Below are 20,173 nucleotides of genomic sequence, written 5' to 3' on the forward strand. Positions count from 1 at the left end.
AAGCGGCTGAAATGAGTTTTCTCCGCAGGGTGCTGGGACTCACTCTCCGTGACAGGGTGAGGAGTTCAGACATCCGGGAGGAGCTCAGGGTAGAGCTGCTACTCCTTCACATTGAGAGGAGCCAGTTGAGGTGGTTCGGGCATCTGATAAGGATGCCCCCTGGACGCCTCCCTTTGGAGGTATACCAGGCACGGCCAACTGGGACGAGGCCCCAAGGTCGGCCCAGGACCAGCTGGAGGGATTACATCTCACAGTTGGCCTGGGAACGGCTGGGGATCCCCCAGGTTATGCTGGAGGAAGTTGCAGGGGACAGGGGCGGCTGGGCCTCTCTGCTCTCCATGCTGCCACGGCAACCCTTTTAGGACAAGCGGGACAGAAGATGGATGGATGGAAGACAAGCTAGAAATATTCATTTTTCTTACAGAAATTATAAAATTGTTGGTGTATTCATTGTCATGCATAAAAATAGCTTTCATTTTGGTATTCATATAACATATTTTTCACCCAGAAATCAAATATGTCTGACAGATGTAGCATTCTTGATGATGTCACCTAGGTTACCAAGGTTACTAAACAATATTACATGCTGTGAATACAACAAATGCTTTTATCATTTTGTTGGGTTCCACCAAATATTTCACAAGCGGAAGATTTGCCTAAATCGGTTAATTGGTATGTAAATCCACAACATTTTCAAATGTCCCATTAAATTTTATTCCGCAGTGTAATTTGTAATAGCTGCATTAAATTTACATCCAGCAATGAATTGTTTCATATAGATAATAAATATTAAAAGTATTGTCCCTGGCAATGCACTGCTAGTTTTGCCTAGATATCGAGTAAGTTATCAAATTTAAAGAATTTGTATGACAGTTATTGTTACAAACATTTAGAGAAAATACTGAAATGGACAATTTTCAACAGTCTTCCAATATGTGGATATGTTGTTTTATATTGTAACTACAAATACTCTTGACCCAATATATCCAACAAATTGTATTTATACTATTTTAAACAGATATTTTCTTTGTATCCATAGTTGAACGAACCCGGAGATGAACAGACCATTGAATGAGCTGTCAGAGCTGTATAACAGAACTATGATAAAGCTCACTGATGAAAACTTCCATGACACCTGGAGCATTGGAAGCTTCTTAGTTGTATTCTTCTTTTTCTGCATCACAGTAACACTGGGCTTGGGAATCCTTTGTAGCTACTACTTTGGCTCATTTTTTAAAGAATCAGTCCCATCAAACAGAGTGGAGGTGTTGGCGCCTGAACTCCCAGGCCCCAGCAGGACCACGGGGAGGCCTGCTGGAAGGATGCAGCTGTGATGGTCAACAACCCCAAACTAATGCTGGACAGCATCACCAGAGAGCTGGATGACGAGGCCAGAACAGTTGATTTCTTGAATCCAATAAAGGTAATACTTCAATGGAAAGAGATGGAAAATCCTCTAAAGAAGAAACTCAGTGCAGTTGATTTGACTGAAGATGATTTTTGTTGCAGCGCTTGGAGAGCATTGACACAGCATGTTGGCGTTCTTCTCAACTGATAATATCTTCATTGCATCTCTTACATGTAGACCAAATCATGACTACTTCTTCTTCCAATAAGTTTAGGTTTCAAAGAGGTACTTGAACACATTGTTGTGCATTATTTGATCAGTTAAATTGTTAATTTATCAACAAAGTATTGACATGTGCTCAGTATATTATTACACTTTACCTGATAAATTTTTTCAAGGCAAATTACAGTACACAGTGTTGGGTTTTTCAACAAATTGATGCTCACATACCCATTTTTACAACAGGCTACTTTACTGGAGAAATTTAGGGTTCTTCGATCAGACACGCATTTACATTTATATTTAATCATTTAGCTGACGCTCTTCTCCAAAGTGACTTACAATGTTAAGGTACACAGTGTAATTTTACTGGAGCAATTTAGAGTAAGTACCTTGGTCGAGGGTACTACAGCTGGAGGCGGGACTGAAGGAGGCAGGATTCACACTTTGAACCATTAGTGTAAAGCTAAGCTCCAGCCATTAGACCCCCTGCAGTCCAAACTCCATTAACTTGAAAGTACTTGTTATGAAGTATTTAAATTTTTGGTATATACTGTGCATGTCTTTCATGTGTCCGAACGGTGCTACAGAAAAGGCGACAGAAGGCAGAACGACTCAATTACAGAACGACATGTTAAGAACTTCTTAAGGATGTCCCGAAGTCACCATGATTAAGAAACAATGTCATGTGCTATAAATAAAACTTAACACTTCATTTTGGTGTTTGTCACAGAAATTTCTTACTATTTTCCATTTCAGTTATTCAGTATGTAAATTCAGTCATTAAATATTCAAATATCCAATTAGATTTTATTCCAGTTAAGGATTTGTCACAGTTCGCACAGCTATGTTACATTTGGATCCACAGATTATTTTATAACTGGAGTTTTATAAAAACCAACTTTTCAAGAGAGAAATTGAAGATTCAAGAGAGCAGCAGTAATATGTTCCCCAATCTTTCTGTGAAAGAACAAGTTAGACTTTCTTCTCTGCAGGTTCACTGCTTTGAGGTTTAGTGTTACATTTATGGGTTGTATGTGACTAGAACACTAGTTTTTACTGTCCTGAGAGCGAGACCCTGATTTCAGCTACTTGGATAACTTTGACATCTTCTCAGCAAAACAGCACAAGACATGCTCCATCATCTGGGAAAATAAGCTACTGGAAAATATCAATATCTATCGCACCACGAAAAAGGTCATTTTGTTACTCTGTGAAACTCTTCTTATGGGCAGCAAACAAGGTGGTTTGTTTCTCCACCTCTCTGTAAGGGCAATAACTACAGGAAGCACTCGCCATCTTGTATGTATCAGGAACATCTCCTGCCCTTCAATTTCAATTCAATCTATTTTTATAGATTAAGTGCCACTGGCAGCTCACTCCTCCTGCTGATTTTAGATGGATTGTGCATTCAGAGCACTACCTTTAAGGAATGAAGTATTAATGTTATCAATAGGTTCAGAAAGAATGGAAATTGTAATGTAAATGTATGGGAACTGGCGGCGCTCGGCTGGCGATTCTTGGCAGGAGGCTGCGGTCCAGGGGATGCTCTGGTCTGCTTCAGACAAATCCTCATAGTTTTGGATACTGGTGAAAAAGTCAAGTGGCCCTTTCTCAGATACCACTTACAGCAAAAAAGGGAGATCCAGGCTGGAACAGATGATGAAATATCAGTGAACAGTACTGTAAGGACTTTAACTATTTAAAAATTTTATTTAGTCGGTGGATAATGCTGGATCCAAAACCTTGCTACAACAAGACTGGAAGGTACTGAGCTGTTGCTTAGGCTCTACTCATAAGGTTACATGTCTGAAGACATTTAGCTGTAATTGAGAATTTATGAAGATTATTCATTTATGGGCATTAGTGCACAAACACTAAAAAACTTCATATTTTATTACTATGCTCTGCATGAGTATGGATAAGGATATACAGTATGATCAAAAAGAAAAAACATCTATTATGGGACAAGATTATTTTTGGATTAGTAATATGTAATTAAGGATTACAATTTACATTACTTCTCAGAAACATAATCCATTTCCTTATTCAGGTTTGGAAAATTTACTTGTGGCACATAAGTATATTTTTCCAGCAGATAAGGAGCAGTGCATTGTTCTATACAATGGCCGCAATGTGGTGGTATGGGCATCCCTTCTCACTCAGAACTCTGAATTCAGGAAAGTGCACTGTATGTTTTACTGACCGATAGCGAGACACAATTCCTCAAGTACACTCACTTTGTCCATCGTTGGCACTCATTACATGTATTACTGCATAGACAGAGGGCTGATAGGGAGCAACATTTTGACAGATACATTTACATTTACTTATTTAGCAGACGCTTTTCTCCAAAGCGACTTACAATGAACTCTATGTAATGCTATCAGCCCACACACTTTATTCACCAAGGTAACTTAAACTGCAAGATACACTGCTTACAATGAGTCACTCATCCATACATCAGTGGAACACACTCTCTCTGTCACTCACACACTATGGGTGAACCTAAATAGCATGTTTTTGGACTGTGGAAAAAAAATTGGAGCACCCAGCGGAAACCCACGCAGACACGGGGAGAACATGCAAACTCCACACAGACTGAGCGGAGATTATGAACGCACATCCTCTCACACCACCCAGACGCTGTGAGACAGCAGCGCCACTTGCTGTCCCATATAATGTAGCAAATGTTCACGGAGCAGTTAATAGATAAGAAGATTAGCAGGTTCAGAAGAGACACATTTAGAGGGTCAAACGTGAGAGGGATTCAGCAGCTCTGAGGGATAGAGGGAGCTCATTCTAACTGGTGTCATTCAAAGCCACTTGCCACAATGCAAAAATGCACAAAATAAGAGAAACAAACTGTTGCATCTTCAAATGCCATTTTACATCAAATCAGAATGGAGGTTTAATCAAAATGTTACCTAGTCTGTTACTGCACAGCCATGCGGTAGAGTACAGGCGCGATTTGATTTGTAAACTTAAGGACGACAAACTTAATACATAAAAAAATTTCAAACTCTGCCACGGTACGTTCATGATTTTTATTTTGTCTCCACGAGCGGGGAAAAATGCAAAAAGACCATGCAAACAAAATAAAGTATAACAATCTGGACGAATACTACTTTCGGAAAATCTCTAGCAACATCTACAGTCACTAACAGACATGCGCAGATGAGGCCTCTCTGTCGGATTTAGTACATGTGGCGGAGATTACGGGATTGCACTTTCGAGGGAAGATTATTAAACTATTAAACATAAAACTGAAGACGTCTCTACACGTTTTCCCTCTTATGTGACATTACGGAAGCCTCTGAAAAAAACTGGTATATTAATTTAATATTTTGTTTCGGCGATCCTCCCGTGAAAGTTGTGCTTTGAGGAATCGGTCAAAGTGAAACAAAATGAATATTTTACGCGGTTTTAAACAAACCGAAGTAGTCCTAAGATTCAAATTAACATTCGATAATTAAGACACGGGACACCGAATTTTCAAGAACCGGTGGAATTAAACGATGTATAGGAAAGTCAGTTAAGCCCACTCTAACCTTCCTGAAGCCAAGAACCCCCATCCCAGCGAGCCTGGACGTAGCAACGAGGAGCGTGTAGCCGCTGGTGGCGTGTTTTTTCTAGCCGAGTTGTGGGGCTGGAAGGCCGAGCGTGTAGAAAGTGGGGCGCTCGTCCGGGGGAAGAGAGATGGCGTGTATGCTGGAGGCCCCTCTCCGCATCAGCGTGCTGTCCGTGAGTTCTCATGCCTCTATCTATTGTCCTCTCTAGCGCGGTCGTTTCCTCCGCGCCCTCGGTCAGTGCGCGCACGGTGACTGGAGCTGGAGCGGCGTGTCACCGGCTGAGTTTGGACACGAAGCGAGGGTGTCCGGCGAGCTGCGCGGGGAAACGGGGGCAGCAGAGCGTGGTTTAGAATTAGAGGGTCGCGGAGCTCAGGGCTGAACGGCTCCGCTGCCCCGGACCCGCCCATGCTCCAGTGAGTGTGAGCGCCAGGGCTGCGGTGGTAACTGCGCCGCTTCTCCTCCTAGTCCTACCTGTCCCGCGTTTGTGCCCGACGTCACTCTCGTTTTGTTTGCCTACAAAGCGCGGGTGCGTCGGAGGAGCTGCGTGAGACGCGTTCAGGCTCCGCCGGAGTTGTGCTCCTCACGCCTGGAATGCTTATTGTGTGTACTGTGTTTCGCTGCAGCGGCGGGACACCTGTTAACAGACGGCCAGTGTGACTGCGGCTTGTGCGCGCGCCCCAGCACGTGCTTCCACCGGTGAGCCTCACGAGGCATCGCCGAGCGGGTTCGGAGCCCCAAGTTCTCGGTGGCGCCGGCCGGGCGCGTGCCATGGATGGACACGTTCCCCCACCAATCATTCGCCACTCTGACTGAGTGATTTTTTTTTTTTTTTTTAAATAATAATCATAATGATGATGATCATGCGACTGAGGTTTCAACATTCAACTATAAGATGAACCGACGGGCGAGAGGCGCGCGCTTCACAATCACTGACTTCCATTAAGTTCGATGGTCGTTGCCATGGCACCTGTGTGACACCAGTTATCCTGGTACTGTCGTTGCTTGAAGGTCTTTTCGAATCACCGTGCGTTTTAATGACGAAATACATTAATTGGCAGTTGAGCAAAAAGTAATGGAAATACAAAATACTAACAGAATAGAAAATACTAATAAAAATATTGGTGAATAAAGACATAGAAAATGAGTAGAAAACAGAAATAGAAAATGCTGGTAAAGCACATCATGCATTGGGGGTAACTGCTCACTTTGAAATGGAATGTGTTTCATAGTTACTGCGGTTGTCACTACTTGAAACTTGTACCTTCATGCAGAAGGGAAACGGTTTACTACTGCTCACATATTTTCCGTGACACACAGCTATGTTGCATGTTGCTCAATAAAGGCTGAAGCGTGTACAAATGGAAACTTTTCGATGTTTGAGACGCATGACGTGTAATAGACCCCATGCTGCCTTGGCGGTGCTCATAGATGCCAGTGGCTTGACCTGTACGGTGCCATCGTTACAGTTCTTGGGCCGAAATGTCCTTTCCAAGAAAAACAAATTCAGATGAGTTTTTCCTTGAACCCTTATGCAGACAGGAAATCCCCCGTTTGGAGAAAATAAAGGCTTTCACAAGTTAGAGTTTTCCAGAAAAGCAGCTGACAACCATTCACATAATTTAATATTTGCTGTGACCTACAAACACAGAGGATTTCGAGCCTGGTTTTGTAATCCTTGAGAGTGATGTTTTCACGGAGCTTTAGGTCATTCTGGAAGGAGGAAAAGCAGAAAAAATCTTACATTTTGAGTTGCCGGCACAAGTTGTAAAGTTTATACTTCTTAAATTAATTTATAGTAGTGATCAAACCTTGTGTGCATTCCATTACAGTGAAAAGTTTGTGTGTACTTGGGCAACACCTCTGTTTGGTGAACTAGATAGAAGAGTGAAATCAAAGCAACACACTAGTGTCCAACGTCTCTGGGAAGCGTGTCGGATTAAGTCCCCACTGGATCACAGTCACATGGACTCCAGTGCCGTTAATCAGTTTCATAATTCACTTTTCTTATCAGACTCTTATTTAAATTCAGTTTGGTTCTTGAAGTTAGTACAGAACAAACACAATAACTGATCCAAGCAGCAGTGTTATGATTAAGAGATTTCGGTGGAGCCCGGTCTGCCGTACGGTATCGAGCGCGTTTTTGGCCGCCCAGAGATGCTAAATGTAAACACAGCTATCAAATGACACCCCGTGCGTCCAGTGTGCGATGGGGCTTGTGGCATTTCTCTTTGCTCCATGTGAGGCGCTCTGATGCTGCTTCCTGCACCAGTCTGTTGTGTGCCGCTCTCTTTGGGTGAGAAAGTGACCAGCTTTCGTGGTTTTCCATGCAGGAGGTAACAGCTACCAGTCGCCATTATGTTGACAGACTGTTTGACCCCGACCCACAGAAAGTGCTTCAGGGAGTCATGTGAGTACTCTGCTCTGGCTGTCAAATAGCATAGTGCGTGTTTATTGTTGTCTATTGTTGTCTGTACAAATGGAAGTGTGTGTTTGTGTGTCTATGTGCGGGAGCGCGAGCGAGGCAGAATGAATGACCTTGCAATGTATAACCATGATCAGTCCATACTGACATGGTTAACGTTTCAGTTTTAGCTTTTTTGTTGCTTTGTTTTTGCCATACATTGTCCAAAAGTTGTGTGTGTGTTTGTGTTTGTGAATACTTGTGTACTCTGTCACTTCTCCGTTCAGTTCTTCCTATGAAGTGTAGACCCAGCTTTTTTCATCTTTATTTTTATCTCCAGCTCAGCTCTGGTTACAGATTTACACAGACACTGATATTGCTGTAGTTTTCCACGGGGCACCGTCTTATCCCTCCGTTAATTGTATCAAACGCTGCACGACTGAAATTGCTTTATGTTGCTTTTTTAAGAGCAGCGTATGCACCGTGTAACGTATGGACCAACAGGTGCCGCTACAAGCGCCTCGGCCGAACTTTGACACATCTTGGTGTGTTTACTGGAGTCTGTAGATTTGTGTCTTAGTGCCCTGCATACTCTGAAAGTGTCATCTCACCATTAGTCAGGTTTTGCAAGGCTGTTTGGCTGAGATGCTGCGTAGGAGCTCATAACAAAATGTGTGGTATACAAACTACAGTGATTGACACAAAGTTTTACCTACAGAAATGGTAAACTGCACAAAAAACTGCTCTCTGTCAACAGTTGTCAGCATTTCTGACACGGTATCTTGTGAACGGTATTTGTCGCTGTGTCCTACGAAATAAATATTGCTCTGATAACCGGGGAAGACTTCAACAGACAGATTCGTGGCATTGTAAGGAAGTGTTTACATGATTTATCTGTGGCAAAGCAGGTGACAGGAGGGCTCCAACCTTCTCTCCCTTTGTTTGCAGTGACATGAAGAACGCTGTAATCGGAAACAACAAACAGAAAGCCAACTTGATCGTGCTGGGGGCTGTACCCAGGTATCTCAACTGGACCTGCTTTGCTGGTGTTACTTTTTAAATGTGTTCAGCTGCTCCAAAAAAACAACACTCGCTAGTATTTTTCGTATCTGCCCTTCACGTGCATCCAGTGCGGTATGTCTGTCACGTGTGCCGTCACGCTGAACTTGTTACGCACTTTGCTCTAATATGTGGGAAAGTACCAAACTGGTCCACATCTTTGGAGGTGTGTAACCACTGAGTCGGTGCCATTCGCTATGTGGAAAAAGTGTGTTCGGTTAGTTGCCAGTACTGACGGTTCGGGTTTTCAGTGCGGTACCGTTGTTGTTGTCAGTGTCCCAGCAAGTCACGGGCTTTTATGTCGTTTTGTAATGTGAAGGTCAGTGCCGTTTCCCATATGCTTAACCCTCTGCTTGTCCCTCGTGCCCTAACCTCGTTAGACTACTGTACCTGCTGCAGCAGCCCACGTCCAGCCTGGAGCTGCGGACCGAGTGCGCTGTGGTGCTGGGCAGCCTGGCCATGGGCACAGAGAACAACATCAAGTCCCTGGTGGACTGCCACATCATCCCTGCCCTGCTGCAAGGTGATGTCCAAGAACACAGGAAACATGCTAGATGCACACATTTTTTCATTCAGTGAATACTGGGTTCCTAAATCATCCTCCCATGGAAGTGACCCTCCATGTCATCAACAGCTCCGATTTTACAGTTTACTGACACTTGTGAACAAAGGTTCTCGCGTGTTTGAATGAATCGTGCTTTTTGGATTGCAGGCGTGTCACTCTCGCCCTTTGTCTGCGTCCAGGTCTCCTGTGTCAGGACCTGAAGTTTATCGAGGCTTGTCTGCGTTGTCTCCGGACGGTTTTCATCAGTCCTGTCACGCCTGTGCAGCTGCTCTTCACGGCAAGTGTTTCTCTCACACACTTAGAGATGTGGCCAAAGTCACCAACATTTCTGGTGACTCCTGTGAAAGTGTAATTGTTACAGCAGTGTGTCTGCATGTTTGACCAGTGCCGATGAGCATCTCTCCTCCTGTGTGACATTGTGTTTAGGACCCCACTGTGATCCCTCATCTTATGTCCTTGTTGAGTCGGTCACAACGGACACAGGAGTACATCACCCAGATCTTCTCCCATTGCTGCAAGGTGAGTGGAGTACAGTCATTCTCCTGTGGTCACCACAGTTTAGCAGAATGGTCTCAGGAAGGGTCTTTACAATACAACCCATGAGCAGAGCGTCTCATTGAGAGTCTTAACCTGCAGACCCCTGAACACCAGATGATCCTGTACAACCATGGTGCCATTCAGAACATCGCACCCCTCCTCATGTCTCCCTCCTACAAGGTATGGTCCTGCACTATCGTTAATTGTTTGCTCAGCAAGCGTAACGTGGAAGACATGTTTTGTGTGATCCCTCACTGTGATACTCTGCAGGTACAGATGCAGGCACTGAAGTGCTTCTCAGTGCTGGCCTATGAGAACACCCAGGTCTCCATGACACTGGTGAATGGTAAGGTCTCATCCTGGGAGTAATTATCTTCCAGTGTTACACTTAAACCCTGCTGAGACTATTTAGACTAATAGACTTTTTTCCCCAATCACTAGTTTTTGCCTTAAGAAATGTCAGATCACAGTTCCTCTCTCTGCTAATTGCTGTTGCATGAAAACAAACTTCTTGCTTTGACTGTCTGTGCCTGTTGCTTTTCTTTCGCAGTGTTGGTAGATGGTGAGCTGCTCACTCAGGTATTTGTCAAGATGATGCAAAGGGACCGACCCATTGAAATGCAGCTCACGGCAGCGAAATGGTGGGTGACTGCAGTTGTGCGTGTCCTGGCATTTGCATTTACCTTTATATCTACCCTATTTATATTTATGTCACAACTCGGACTGACCACTGTTAATATCTTCGTCCCCAGCCTGACGTACATGTGCAGAGCAGGGGCCATCAGAACAGATGATACCTGCATCATAATGAAGGTGCGTTCTCAGGGTGTGTGTCTGCTTTGAAAGGGCCTGGCTTTGTGTGTCTGTGTGTCACTGAGTGTATTAAGCCTGGCTCTTTGAAATGTTTCCAACCTTTTTACTGTATGTATGAGTTGTTACAGAGCTGCATTATTGAATATTTCTATAGCCAGATCTTCTACCTGTTAATACACAGTACAGTACAAAAAATACTAATTCATTTAATAATAGCACTGCATAGCCAAATGCTCCTCCATGGGGGGGCTTTCCCCATTGCAGTCACCAAGTGGTGGTGCCACCTTTAGCTCCACTGAATGGAACTGAACACTTCCTGTAGCTGTTGGCCAGAGTCTCCACATTGGTGTTAAGAGTTTTAGCTGTTTGATTTGAAAAATCTGAGCAGTTTCAATGTGGGATGGATGTATGGATGGAAACTTTATTTATCCCAAGGCAAACAGAGCATACAGAGGACAAAACAGTAACTGAGCACACTGGAATAACACTGCAGTAACTGAAAAGTGCAAAAGTAGACAGTGGATGCAAAGAGTAACAGTAAATAGCAGTGCAGTCAGCTCAGTAGCACTGTGACGGTAAGAAGTCAGTTCCACCCTCACAGTTAGAGAACTCATTTATGACCACAGGAAGCGCTTCTTGGAGCAGCGCAACCAGTCCTTTATGTTGTTGAAGGTGCTCCTTTGTTTAGCCAGGGTGGCATGCAGATGGTTGAGTCATTACCCGTGATGTCAAAAAATGAAGAAGAGAAGCAGGTGAATCTGTTTCTTTCTGTGAGGACTGTCTGCTCTGAGGTGTAGGTATGCCTCTCTGTGTTTTTGTGTGTGCGTGCCTGTTCATGTATAATGTTTTTTTGTTTTTTTTTTTTTGTTTTCGTAGACCCTTCCCTGTCTTGTGCGCATGTGCAGCAAGGAGCGGCTCTTGGAGGAGCGAGTCGAGGGGGCCGAGACATTGGCCTACCTAATGGAGCCCGACGTGGAGCTACAGCGCATCGCCAGCATCACGGACCACTTGGTGGCCATGCTTGCTGATTACTTCAAGTACCCCAGCTCCGTCAGTGCCATCGCGGACATCAAAAGGGTACGGAGCAGTTGAGCTATCAGGAGGTGCACAACACTGAACTCGGACACTGAATGTGTTCTGTCACATAATATAGTCATTGCTGTATAACGGTGTGTTTTGTCTGTTGCTGAGGCCTTTCGAGAACTGAAACAGTTAAATGCCATGGCAGTGGCCATCGTTTCTCCATGTATCAAATTACTCGCAGAGTTGATGCAGCAGGAGTAGTACAGTAGTAAGCGAGGAGCTGAACTCATGACCGAAATGCTACTGACCCCTATGCTGTAGCCTTTAGCTGGACACTTACTCTGAACTTCTCCACTACAGTATGTTTATGCAGTGTGCAATACATGTCTTTGTGTGGACTTGCAAAGCTAATAAGTGTTAGAGTTGGTCTCTTCTGTTTACCTCCCTGTCTTTCTCATTCAGTTGGACCATGACCTGAAGCATGCCCACGAGCTGCGGCAGGCTGCTTTCAAGCTGTACGCATCGCTGGGCGCCAATGATGAGGACATACGAAAGAAGGTGAGACATCGACTATGAGGCATACTCATCTGTGTACGCACAGACTATGACCATATTTTGTATTTGCTACAAAAGCTGTGTGATTGTAACTGCAGTGATACTGGAATAAAGTGTTTAAAGGAGACGGTGAAATTTAGCCCTGTAGGTCCACACCTTCATCTTCATTCTCATTCCTCTTGCTGTCTCAGCATAGATTTCATTGTCTCATAATTGATCCCCTTTTCTTTCCGCTGCAGATCACAGAGACTGAGAACATGATGGACAGGATTGTTAGCGGTCTCTCAGAATCCAGTATCAAGGTGCGGTTAGCAGCTGTCAGGTAGGTTCATTTGTGCAGCCTTTGTAGTCTTGGCTTCTGGGTTTTAAGAGTTTAAGAAATCTCTACACTTTTTACATTGATGGTGTGGGTTGTTTAAGGTCTGCACTGAACTTCAGTTGTTCTTTATTTGGTCTGCACTGGAATGACAAAAAAAATGGTATTATGAGTAACAAATATATCTGGCTGTGTGGATACAGACAGTCATCTGATATGTGTCTTTGCCCAACCCCATCCCTCCCAACGCAGGTGTCTTCACAGTCTCTCTCGCTCGGTACAGCAGTTGAGGACGAGTTTCCATGACCACGCCGTGTGGAAGCCCCTTATGAAGGTGTGTTTCGGTGATAAATATGCTGTCAGAGCATTTTCTAAAGAATTACAGCCGACGTGTCCTTCAGCATTCTCTCGTTCTATGTGTCTATGCGTGACACCCGAGGCAGCGTGATCAGTTAGCTTTTGTCTTCAGCTGGTTTGCTTTCAGGGGAGCTAACAGTCATGCTGTTACTAAAAACATCACTTTGTCTCACGTACAGTTTTGATGACTTAGATGTTATGGACTGTTTTAAAAGAGCTGTCAATCATGTTGTGGCCCTTCCCCCAGCTGTTGCAGAATGCCCCAGATGAGGTGCTGGTCATGGCCTCCTCCACACTGTGCAACCTGCTGCTGGAGTTCTCCCCTAGCAAAGAGGTCAGCTGGGTTCCCGTTCCACATAATCGGGCAACAGAGTTTGGTAGCAACACGTGTGAAGATGTGCCTTGCTGCTTCACACAGAGCTCAAAGGAAAAAAGAAAGGGGAACTTGCAGCTAAACCTGAACCTTATAAATGTAGCGCCACCCTCCATTTCACCTAATTATGAGGGTGGTGCCCCGGGTTCTATTCCAACTAAATGTATAACCCAACTTGAGTATTTCGATAACAAAACAAACAAATTTATTAAATTCTCCAAACATCATAAAACCCAAAGGAATATTCAAAGTTATTGTCCCATACACACAATACTAACCCCAAACTCTCATCACATGAAAACGAATGCAAACAACCAAACATAAGAAAACACGAACTTCTTCACACGTACACTGTCAATATCTTACAAACAACAAATAACCTCGGTGCTACACTTCAACACACAACAGACTTTAGAAGTTTCTTACAGAATCTTCTGTTTGCACACAATAATTCCTCGAATACTCCGGAGTATTTCTAACATACGTAAAAACACCCTCGTTGCAGGCCTGGACGCAGCTTGTGTGCGTTGAGACCCAAAATTATGGGTCACTTCACTCTTGCGAGCAAAAGGGGGGAAAAAAAACCGCAGTTTACCTTATCCACCGTCCACTCACGTTCGGGGCGGGTGAAAACTCCAGCGATGCCCAAGGAACTTTGCCCAAGGAACTTTGCGCGTTACCGGTAGCACGAAGCGCCATCTCCTCAGTCCTCCTCCGCTCCGTCACCGGCGTAGCAGTTCGACACGACGGGCTGAAAACTCGTCGTTTTAAGTGAATGTCTCGCAGAACCACAAGAACACCCCGGAAACTTAAACTCGCCTATACAAAATCCACACGAAACGATATTTTCTCTTTGGTTGCTCTTCCAGCAACCAAAAAAATATCACCTCCTCACACTCTGTAGCGCTCTCTCAAACACCTCCTTCTCACACTCTCTTCTCCACCCTTTCTAGAAAGGTCTAGAAACTTTTCCCATTCGTTCCATCCCTCTCTTCTCTCATTGGTTCGGTGCCAAACCGAACCCCAATCAGTTCACAATATGTGCAAAACTAGCATAACGTGTAGCTTGCACCTGTTCCAAAAAGTGTATTGGTGTGGCATCAAACAAACTATATCAAATTTAAGAAGCTTTATTTAAATCTTCGAAATTGAACACACAAACTAGTAGCGTTACAGGGCTACATAGATAAACAACTGTAAAACTATAACTGCACAAAACATATAAAGTGTCTTTTGACAAACTGGACGTGTGTTTCCAGCCCATTTTGGAATCGGGGGTGGTGGAGCTACTGTGTAGCCTGACGCAGAGTGACAGCCCAGCACTACGGGTCAATGGAATCTGGGCTCTCATGGTGAGACCCACGTTCTTTTTCTCACCTTAATGCTGTTGCATCCTCACCCCTGGGTCTTTCTTGCCTTGAGGAAATCGTCAACGCTGACCTGTCCCTTCCCGACAGAACATGGCTTTCCAGGCAGATCAGAAAGTGAAGGTGGAGATCGTTCGAGCTCTGGGCACAGAGCAGCTCTTCCGCCTGCTGTCAGACCCTGATGCAAATGTGCTCATGAAGACTCTGGGCTTGCTGCGGAACCTGCTGTCTACACGCCCGGTAAAACATGGCGGACATACACCTCAACACATGTCCTGAGATACACCAACAGAAAGGGGGGTTTGGATGCAGACACCACATACCACCATATAAACGAGTATACGTGACACGGGTACCTGCATGTAGGGGTTTACGTGGTGGGAAAGATTCAGCAGTTCTGAGTGAGAGAGGGAGGTCATTGCAGCACACTGGAGCCAGAACTGAGAACCTGCGAGCCTGATATCAGTACCATTTCAGTGCTTGTCCTTTGATGCCAAGGTGTCTAAGAGAGGAGAGTAGAATCCAGTGGTTGAAAGTGTTAAATGGTGCGGGCAGGTTGAGGAGGATGAGGACCGAGGAGAGGGAGGCACCTCTAGCCGACTGGAGAGCATCTGATACTGCGGAGTGGGCAGTTTCTATCCAGTGTCCAACTTTGAATCCAGTGTGGTAACCGTCAAGGAGATCATTCTGGGCGAGTAATGCAGATAGCTGGTCCAGAGTTGCCTGTTCCAGAGTTTTTCACAGAAAAGGGAAACTGGCCTGTAGTTCTTGCCTGAGTCTGGATCCAGAGAGCATTTCTTTAAAAGCAGTGATACAAGGACAATTTTGAAGGTGGAGGGGAAGCAACCAGAGGAGAGGAGTTGATGATCTTGGAGATAAAACAGATAAGTTGTGGGGGAATGTCCTCTAGGAGCGGTGAAGGGATCAGATCAAAGGAGCAGGTGACGGATTTGTGTGACAGCAGGAGGTCGGAGACATCGGTTTCTGATGGGTTGAAATGTGGAAAACGAGACTTTGCAGGGAGACCTGGCACTATCGGGACAGCTGGATGCTGAGAACTTGTCCTTGATGGAGTTGACTTTGTCACTAAAGTCATCACTAGTGAGAAGAAGAGGAGGGCAGAGTAGGGAAGAGAACCTGGTGAAGAATCTGTGGATTGTTGACTGTCAGCTGTAGTTTGCTGTGGAAGAAGGTGACAGAAGTGTTGAAGGTCTCTGGGAGTTCCTTGTAGATGTCCAGGTCAGTGAGAGTCTTTGACTTTCATTATTGTTGTTGTAGAACCTGGAGTTTGGTCCCGTTGGCACGTAGCACATCAATTAACCATGGGCTGGGATTTGGCTGCACTGGTCTGGATCTTAAAGGACAAAGAAAGTTAAGCGAGAGGAGGATGGAGTTGAGAAGAATATCTGTAAGGTTCCAGATTATCTAGGGAAAGCTCTGAGAACTGTGCAGCAGGAGGGCAGAGGAGAGGGATAATGTAGTGGTGTTGCGGGGCTGGAAGAAGGTGAAGAAATGGTCGGAGACATGCAGAGAAGTGAGCGAGAGGACGGGATTGCATCATTTCCTAACATTATGGTGCCTCTTCACTAACTGTCACTGCAGATGTGCCTCCTGTGCAAGAAGAAAGTGAAAAACATGAAAGGTGATGATAAAAACTTTGGGGTTTTTGTTTTTTCAAAAACACCTTTTTTTTTAAAGGTGCTTTGAACTGCAGTTTCCATCCTCACCTTTTTTTTTTCCTTCTACCTTTAATACTTTCTTTTACAAAAATGACCCCTCAAGGTTTGGATCTCACAAATACATAGAAATACATGACATGCGTGTGTCTGCGTAGATAAGCAAATATCGAAACTGACTCTGTGACCAGTTCTGATGGGTGAGTATTAGAGTGCTGAACCTGGACATTGGAAAACCGAGGTCATTGTCAAACTGTTCTCTCTAGATCTTGTAAGTGCATGATAAATGTATGTTTGTTTAATATATTTTTAATAACAATTTGTTTAATAATGGAAACACATTTATGCAACTACTCGGGTAATGAACACTGGTTCATATGGTGGAATGTGACAAATTGACTAAACTCTGGAATCACGCGTCTGCATCCGAATCTCTCGTTCTGTTGGTGTGATGAACTCTGCGTTGTTCCCTGAGACGTACATCGCTTTGGAGAAAAGTGTCTGCTAAATGAATAAATGTAAACATAAATTTTTGAAGAGCCTGTAGAGTTGTATGTCACTCTTGTTGAAACCATCTGCCAGATGCGTAAATGCAGATGTTGTTGAGTCTCAGGCAGTTGCTAACTGAAATGGTGCACAGCCCTGCAGTCATTAACTGGAAGACTGAGCCGGCAGTTCTTGTTTACTAATTATGCATTGTTTATCAGTCTTGCTCAGTAAGTAAATAATTGAAGACTTATGCACGAAACCAGCATATTCTTCACTCCCATTTCTATAGCGAATGAATGCATTGTTCTCATGTGCTTGGGAGGTGAAGGCAGGTTATGGTTTGCTGGAGCATCACGGTACAATGGTACAATGACTGTTTAATTGAAAAGTACTCCATTCCTGTTCCTCAGCACATTGACCAGATTATGAGCTCACATGGGAAGCAGATAATGCAGGCCGTTACCCTTATCCTGGAGGGAGAGCATGGCATTGAAGTCAAGGAGCAGGTGAGCAGCCCAAACTGAGCTTGTAGCAAGGAGCACATCTACGTCATTGCATTGAAGTGGACTGTGTATTTTATGTTTTGGCATCGGCTGTGAAGAAGAGCACTGCAGATGACACTAAAACCTCCGAGATGTAATGTGTTGACATATAAGCATTAATTAATGAGCTACATTTCAGACGCTGTGCATCCTGGGCAACATCGCTGATGGGCACACGGCAAAGGAGCTCATCATGACTAATGATGATATGCTGCAGAAGATAAAATCTTACATGGTATTGCCTGCCTGCCCCTGTCTGTTTGCTGCACACATTGTTGGGTTCATTTATAGTGCAGGTGTGTGTGTGTGAGTGACATGCCTCTCTTTTTCTCTCTCTCTCTTTCTCTGTCTCTCCATCAGGGACATTCAAATGTAAAGCTGCAGCTGGCTGCCACTTTCTGTGTCTCCAACCTCATATGGAACGAGGAGGATGGTGAGGAAGATGCAGCAACAGCTCACAAGGGGGATGATACGGGGGGTAACCCAGTTGCAAGGGGTAGGGCAGCTTGTTTTGGGGCTAGGTGTGCGTGTAATGTGTTGATGTTCGAGGACATTTCTAGACTTTTCCGTGAGGTGTTGATAGGGAGTGTTACTACAGAGTCCACTAGGGGGAGCTGTGAAGTCACGGGCGACATTGATACTGTACATGTAGTAGCTGGTGTTGACTTCCATGCCCAGCTTTATTTTTGTCCTGTGATTTAGATATTTTCATGGATAAGAGGGTCACAGCTTTCAACAGTAAAAACTTTTTAAACCTTTTTGTTTACTGTAGCTAAATATGCCAAGTGTCCTCACCCAGTCTCCCCTCTCTGTCCAGGGTCCCAGGAGCGCCAAGATAAGCTGAGAGAGATGGGCTTTGTGGACATCCTACACAAACTCACCCAAGCATCCGACCCTAATCTCTGTGACAGGTTCGCCTCTGCCTCTGAGCCACGCTGCTTTTTAATTTTATTTATTTGTTACTGTTTGATTGCCAGTGAATGGATCAATTTTCTATAGTGTGCTGCCTCTTTGTGCATCAGAAAAGATGTGAAACACAGGAAATACAAAGTGATAATGGAGGTAATCTAGAGGCTTCAATCTACCCAACATGAGATAAACTTTCAGTATGAAAGTTGTTTCACCACATGAAAATTTGAGCAATGCGGAGGGGAAAGGAGATGTTTTCTAACTGTGATGCAATTCAGCGTTCATTGTGATGACTGCCTTTTTGGAGGGGACCGGGGGGGCACAATAAGGTAATTAGTGCGAGTGAGGAATATGCTTCTGCTGTGATTTTCAGGGCCAAGACAGCCATGCAGCAGTACCTGGCCTGATTGTGGATGCAGCAGGAACAGGATGTTACCCAGCTAACAATCACTGGGAGCTTTAACTTCCAGATCACCCTCCCCCTCTAGTTTCACATTTTTGTTTTGTTGCACAAGACACCTTTGGGTTGCGACACAAGCATCCCCTACCCATCCACTCCCAGGGACTCTGAAAGGACAGAAAACAAAGAAGAAGGTCTCTTTTGTTTTTTGATGTTTTTTTTTTTTTTTTTTTTGTTTTGCTACAGAGATTTTTGAGAATTTAGTTGTTTCTGTGGACATGAGGTGAAGCTGTGACTAGTCAAGAGTGTGTGGTGCCTCCTTTTTACCGGGTGGCTGTGCACTCCTCGAGGAGAAAAGGAGTCGGATGCTGCAGTTGAAAATTGACATTGAAGGAGAGTGTTTGGGACGACTAAAGGGTGATGCCTCTTTATTTTAATATTTAATTGTTGATATTTTCCTGACTCTAGTGTTAATGTCAGTTTTTGGCGGGGTACGGGAAAAATGAAACGGCTCACTTCTGGATTATTTTAAATTTGCTTTCGGTTGTGGACACGTACCTCAAAAAATATATATATATGTATAAATATATAAATATATTTTTTTGAATGTTAATTTTTTTCCTCGTTTTTGTTTTCTGTGTGAGTATGTGTTTTTAGTTCTGGAAACATTTCCTATCTACATTAGAGAGGGAAAGGCAGTTTGAAGGAGTCCCGTTTAGGGATGTGGAGAGTCACCCAGGACTTGGGGTAAAAACAAAACGCAGGGGCAAAAAGAGGTGTCTTAAAAGAGCCGTCTGCAGGGAGGCTGTTTTACACGTTTGTTTTTATTTTCCTTTTCTATGAGATGGCCTCCCCTTGGCGTTTGAACTTTTTTGGAAGCTATTACAGTATGAATGAAAACGGTCAATGAATGTGTCATTGAAATATATGCAAACCAAACGGTGAAGTCAGTCCGTGGTTTTGAGTCTTTTGTGTGGCCGTGCCTTAGACTGGACGTGTGTTTAATGCTTGTCTTACAGCCTTTCAGAGGCAGAGCACCGCGCCGAAGGAGAGGAGCAGGAGGCGCTGGCCTGCACACAGCCCCACACACATTAGTGGCTCTTAAGAGTTTGTCCCACATGTTTTCCCATAACTCTTCAAACTTAATCGGACTTGATGCAGCCCTTCGCCTGACATGGTTCCGACTTTAGAGAAACTGCTCTGTTTCGTTTGGATAAAATTGGACTTCCATTGTAAAACATTTGTGATGAAGCCAAACAAGGTAAGCTCTTATAAAATACTTTTTTTATTCGTAACCTTTAGTAAAATACATCTTTGGCCCCACCCCCTGTATTATAAGCAGGCACATTCCTCATGCAGTAAGCAGTGACATGCAAATAAACCCCTCCCCTCCCACTACCCCCGGACACCGACAGCCCAGCGATGTCCTCTTCCGCACAAACACAACAAAAGGGAGTCTGTGCCACGACACACCCTGCGCTGAACAGTAAAAGGAGGTCAAATCTGGGACTGTATGATAAATTGAATATGAGCAGCTATACGAAATCCAGTTTTGGTGCAGCTCAAATGCCTCGCGCTGCTTGTCCTTGCTGAAGGACCTCTAGTAGGCTGAGTTGACATCACAACCGCATAGGCCTCAGCGTAATGTGGAA

General features: G+C 44.3%; 1 protein-coding gene across 5 annotated transcripts; it reads left to right on the forward strand.

Moving 5' to 3' along the window:
• The first annotated feature begins 4,636 nt into the window (after positions 1 to 4,636).
• Positions 4,637 to 19,099, forward strand: armc8 (armadillo repeat containing 8). Of its 5 annotated transcripts, none has more exons than XM_018732268.2 (22): positions 4,637 to 5,835; positions 7,470 to 7,546; positions 8,489 to 8,560; positions 8,980 to 9,122; positions 9,344 to 9,441; positions 9,591 to 9,683; positions 9,801 to 9,881; positions 9,972 to 10,047; positions 10,252 to 10,342; positions 10,454 to 10,514; positions 11,391 to 11,591; positions 12,000 to 12,095; positions 12,332 to 12,414; positions 12,661 to 12,742; positions 13,013 to 13,099; positions 14,398 to 14,490; positions 14,596 to 14,745; positions 17,081 to 17,176; positions 17,352 to 17,447; positions 17,573 to 17,708; positions 18,030 to 18,123; positions 18,495 to 19,099. In XM_018732268.2, exons 3-22 carry the CDS (start codon positions 8,493 to 8,495, stop codon positions 18,526 to 18,528), a joined length of 1,959 nt encoding a protein of 652 aa, XP_018587784.1. In that variant the 5' UTR covers positions 4,637 to 5,835; positions 7,470 to 7,546; positions 8,489 to 8,492; the 3' UTR covers positions 18,529 to 19,099. The 5 variants fall into 5 exon arrangements, with proteins under 5 accessions (XP_018587784.1, XP_018587780.1, XP_018587783.1 ...); XM_018732264.2 differs by having other exon boundaries at positions 4,637 to 5,311; XM_018732267.2 differs by having other exon boundaries at positions 4,637 to 5,311; positions 17,573 to 17,645.
• The last annotated feature ends 1,074 nt before the right edge of the window (positions 19,100 to 20,173 follow it).

The sequence above is a fragment of the Scleropages formosus genome, chromosome 1 (genome assembly GCF_900964775.1).
Source record: "Scleropages formosus chromosome 1, fSclFor1.1, whole genome shotgun sequence".
Taxonomy (NCBI): domain Eukaryota; kingdom Metazoa; phylum Chordata; class Actinopteri; order Osteoglossiformes; family Osteoglossidae; genus Scleropages; species Scleropages formosus.

Excerpts from the sequence above, each read along its gene's own strand:
- armc8 (XM_018732264.2), top strand. The coding sequence starts at position 5,267 with ATGGCGTGTATGCTGGAGGCCCCTCTCCGCATCAGCGTGCTGTCC. Across the intron at positions 9,442-9,590 it reads CTGTGCAGCTGCTCTTCACG|GACCCCACTGTGATCCCTCA; the intron begins GCAAGTGTTTCT and ends CATTGTGTTTAG. Across the intron at positions 12,743-13,012 it reads TGTGGAAGCCCCTTATGAAG|CTGTTGCAGAATGCCCCAGA; the intron begins GTGTGTTTCGGT and ends CCCTTCCCCCAG.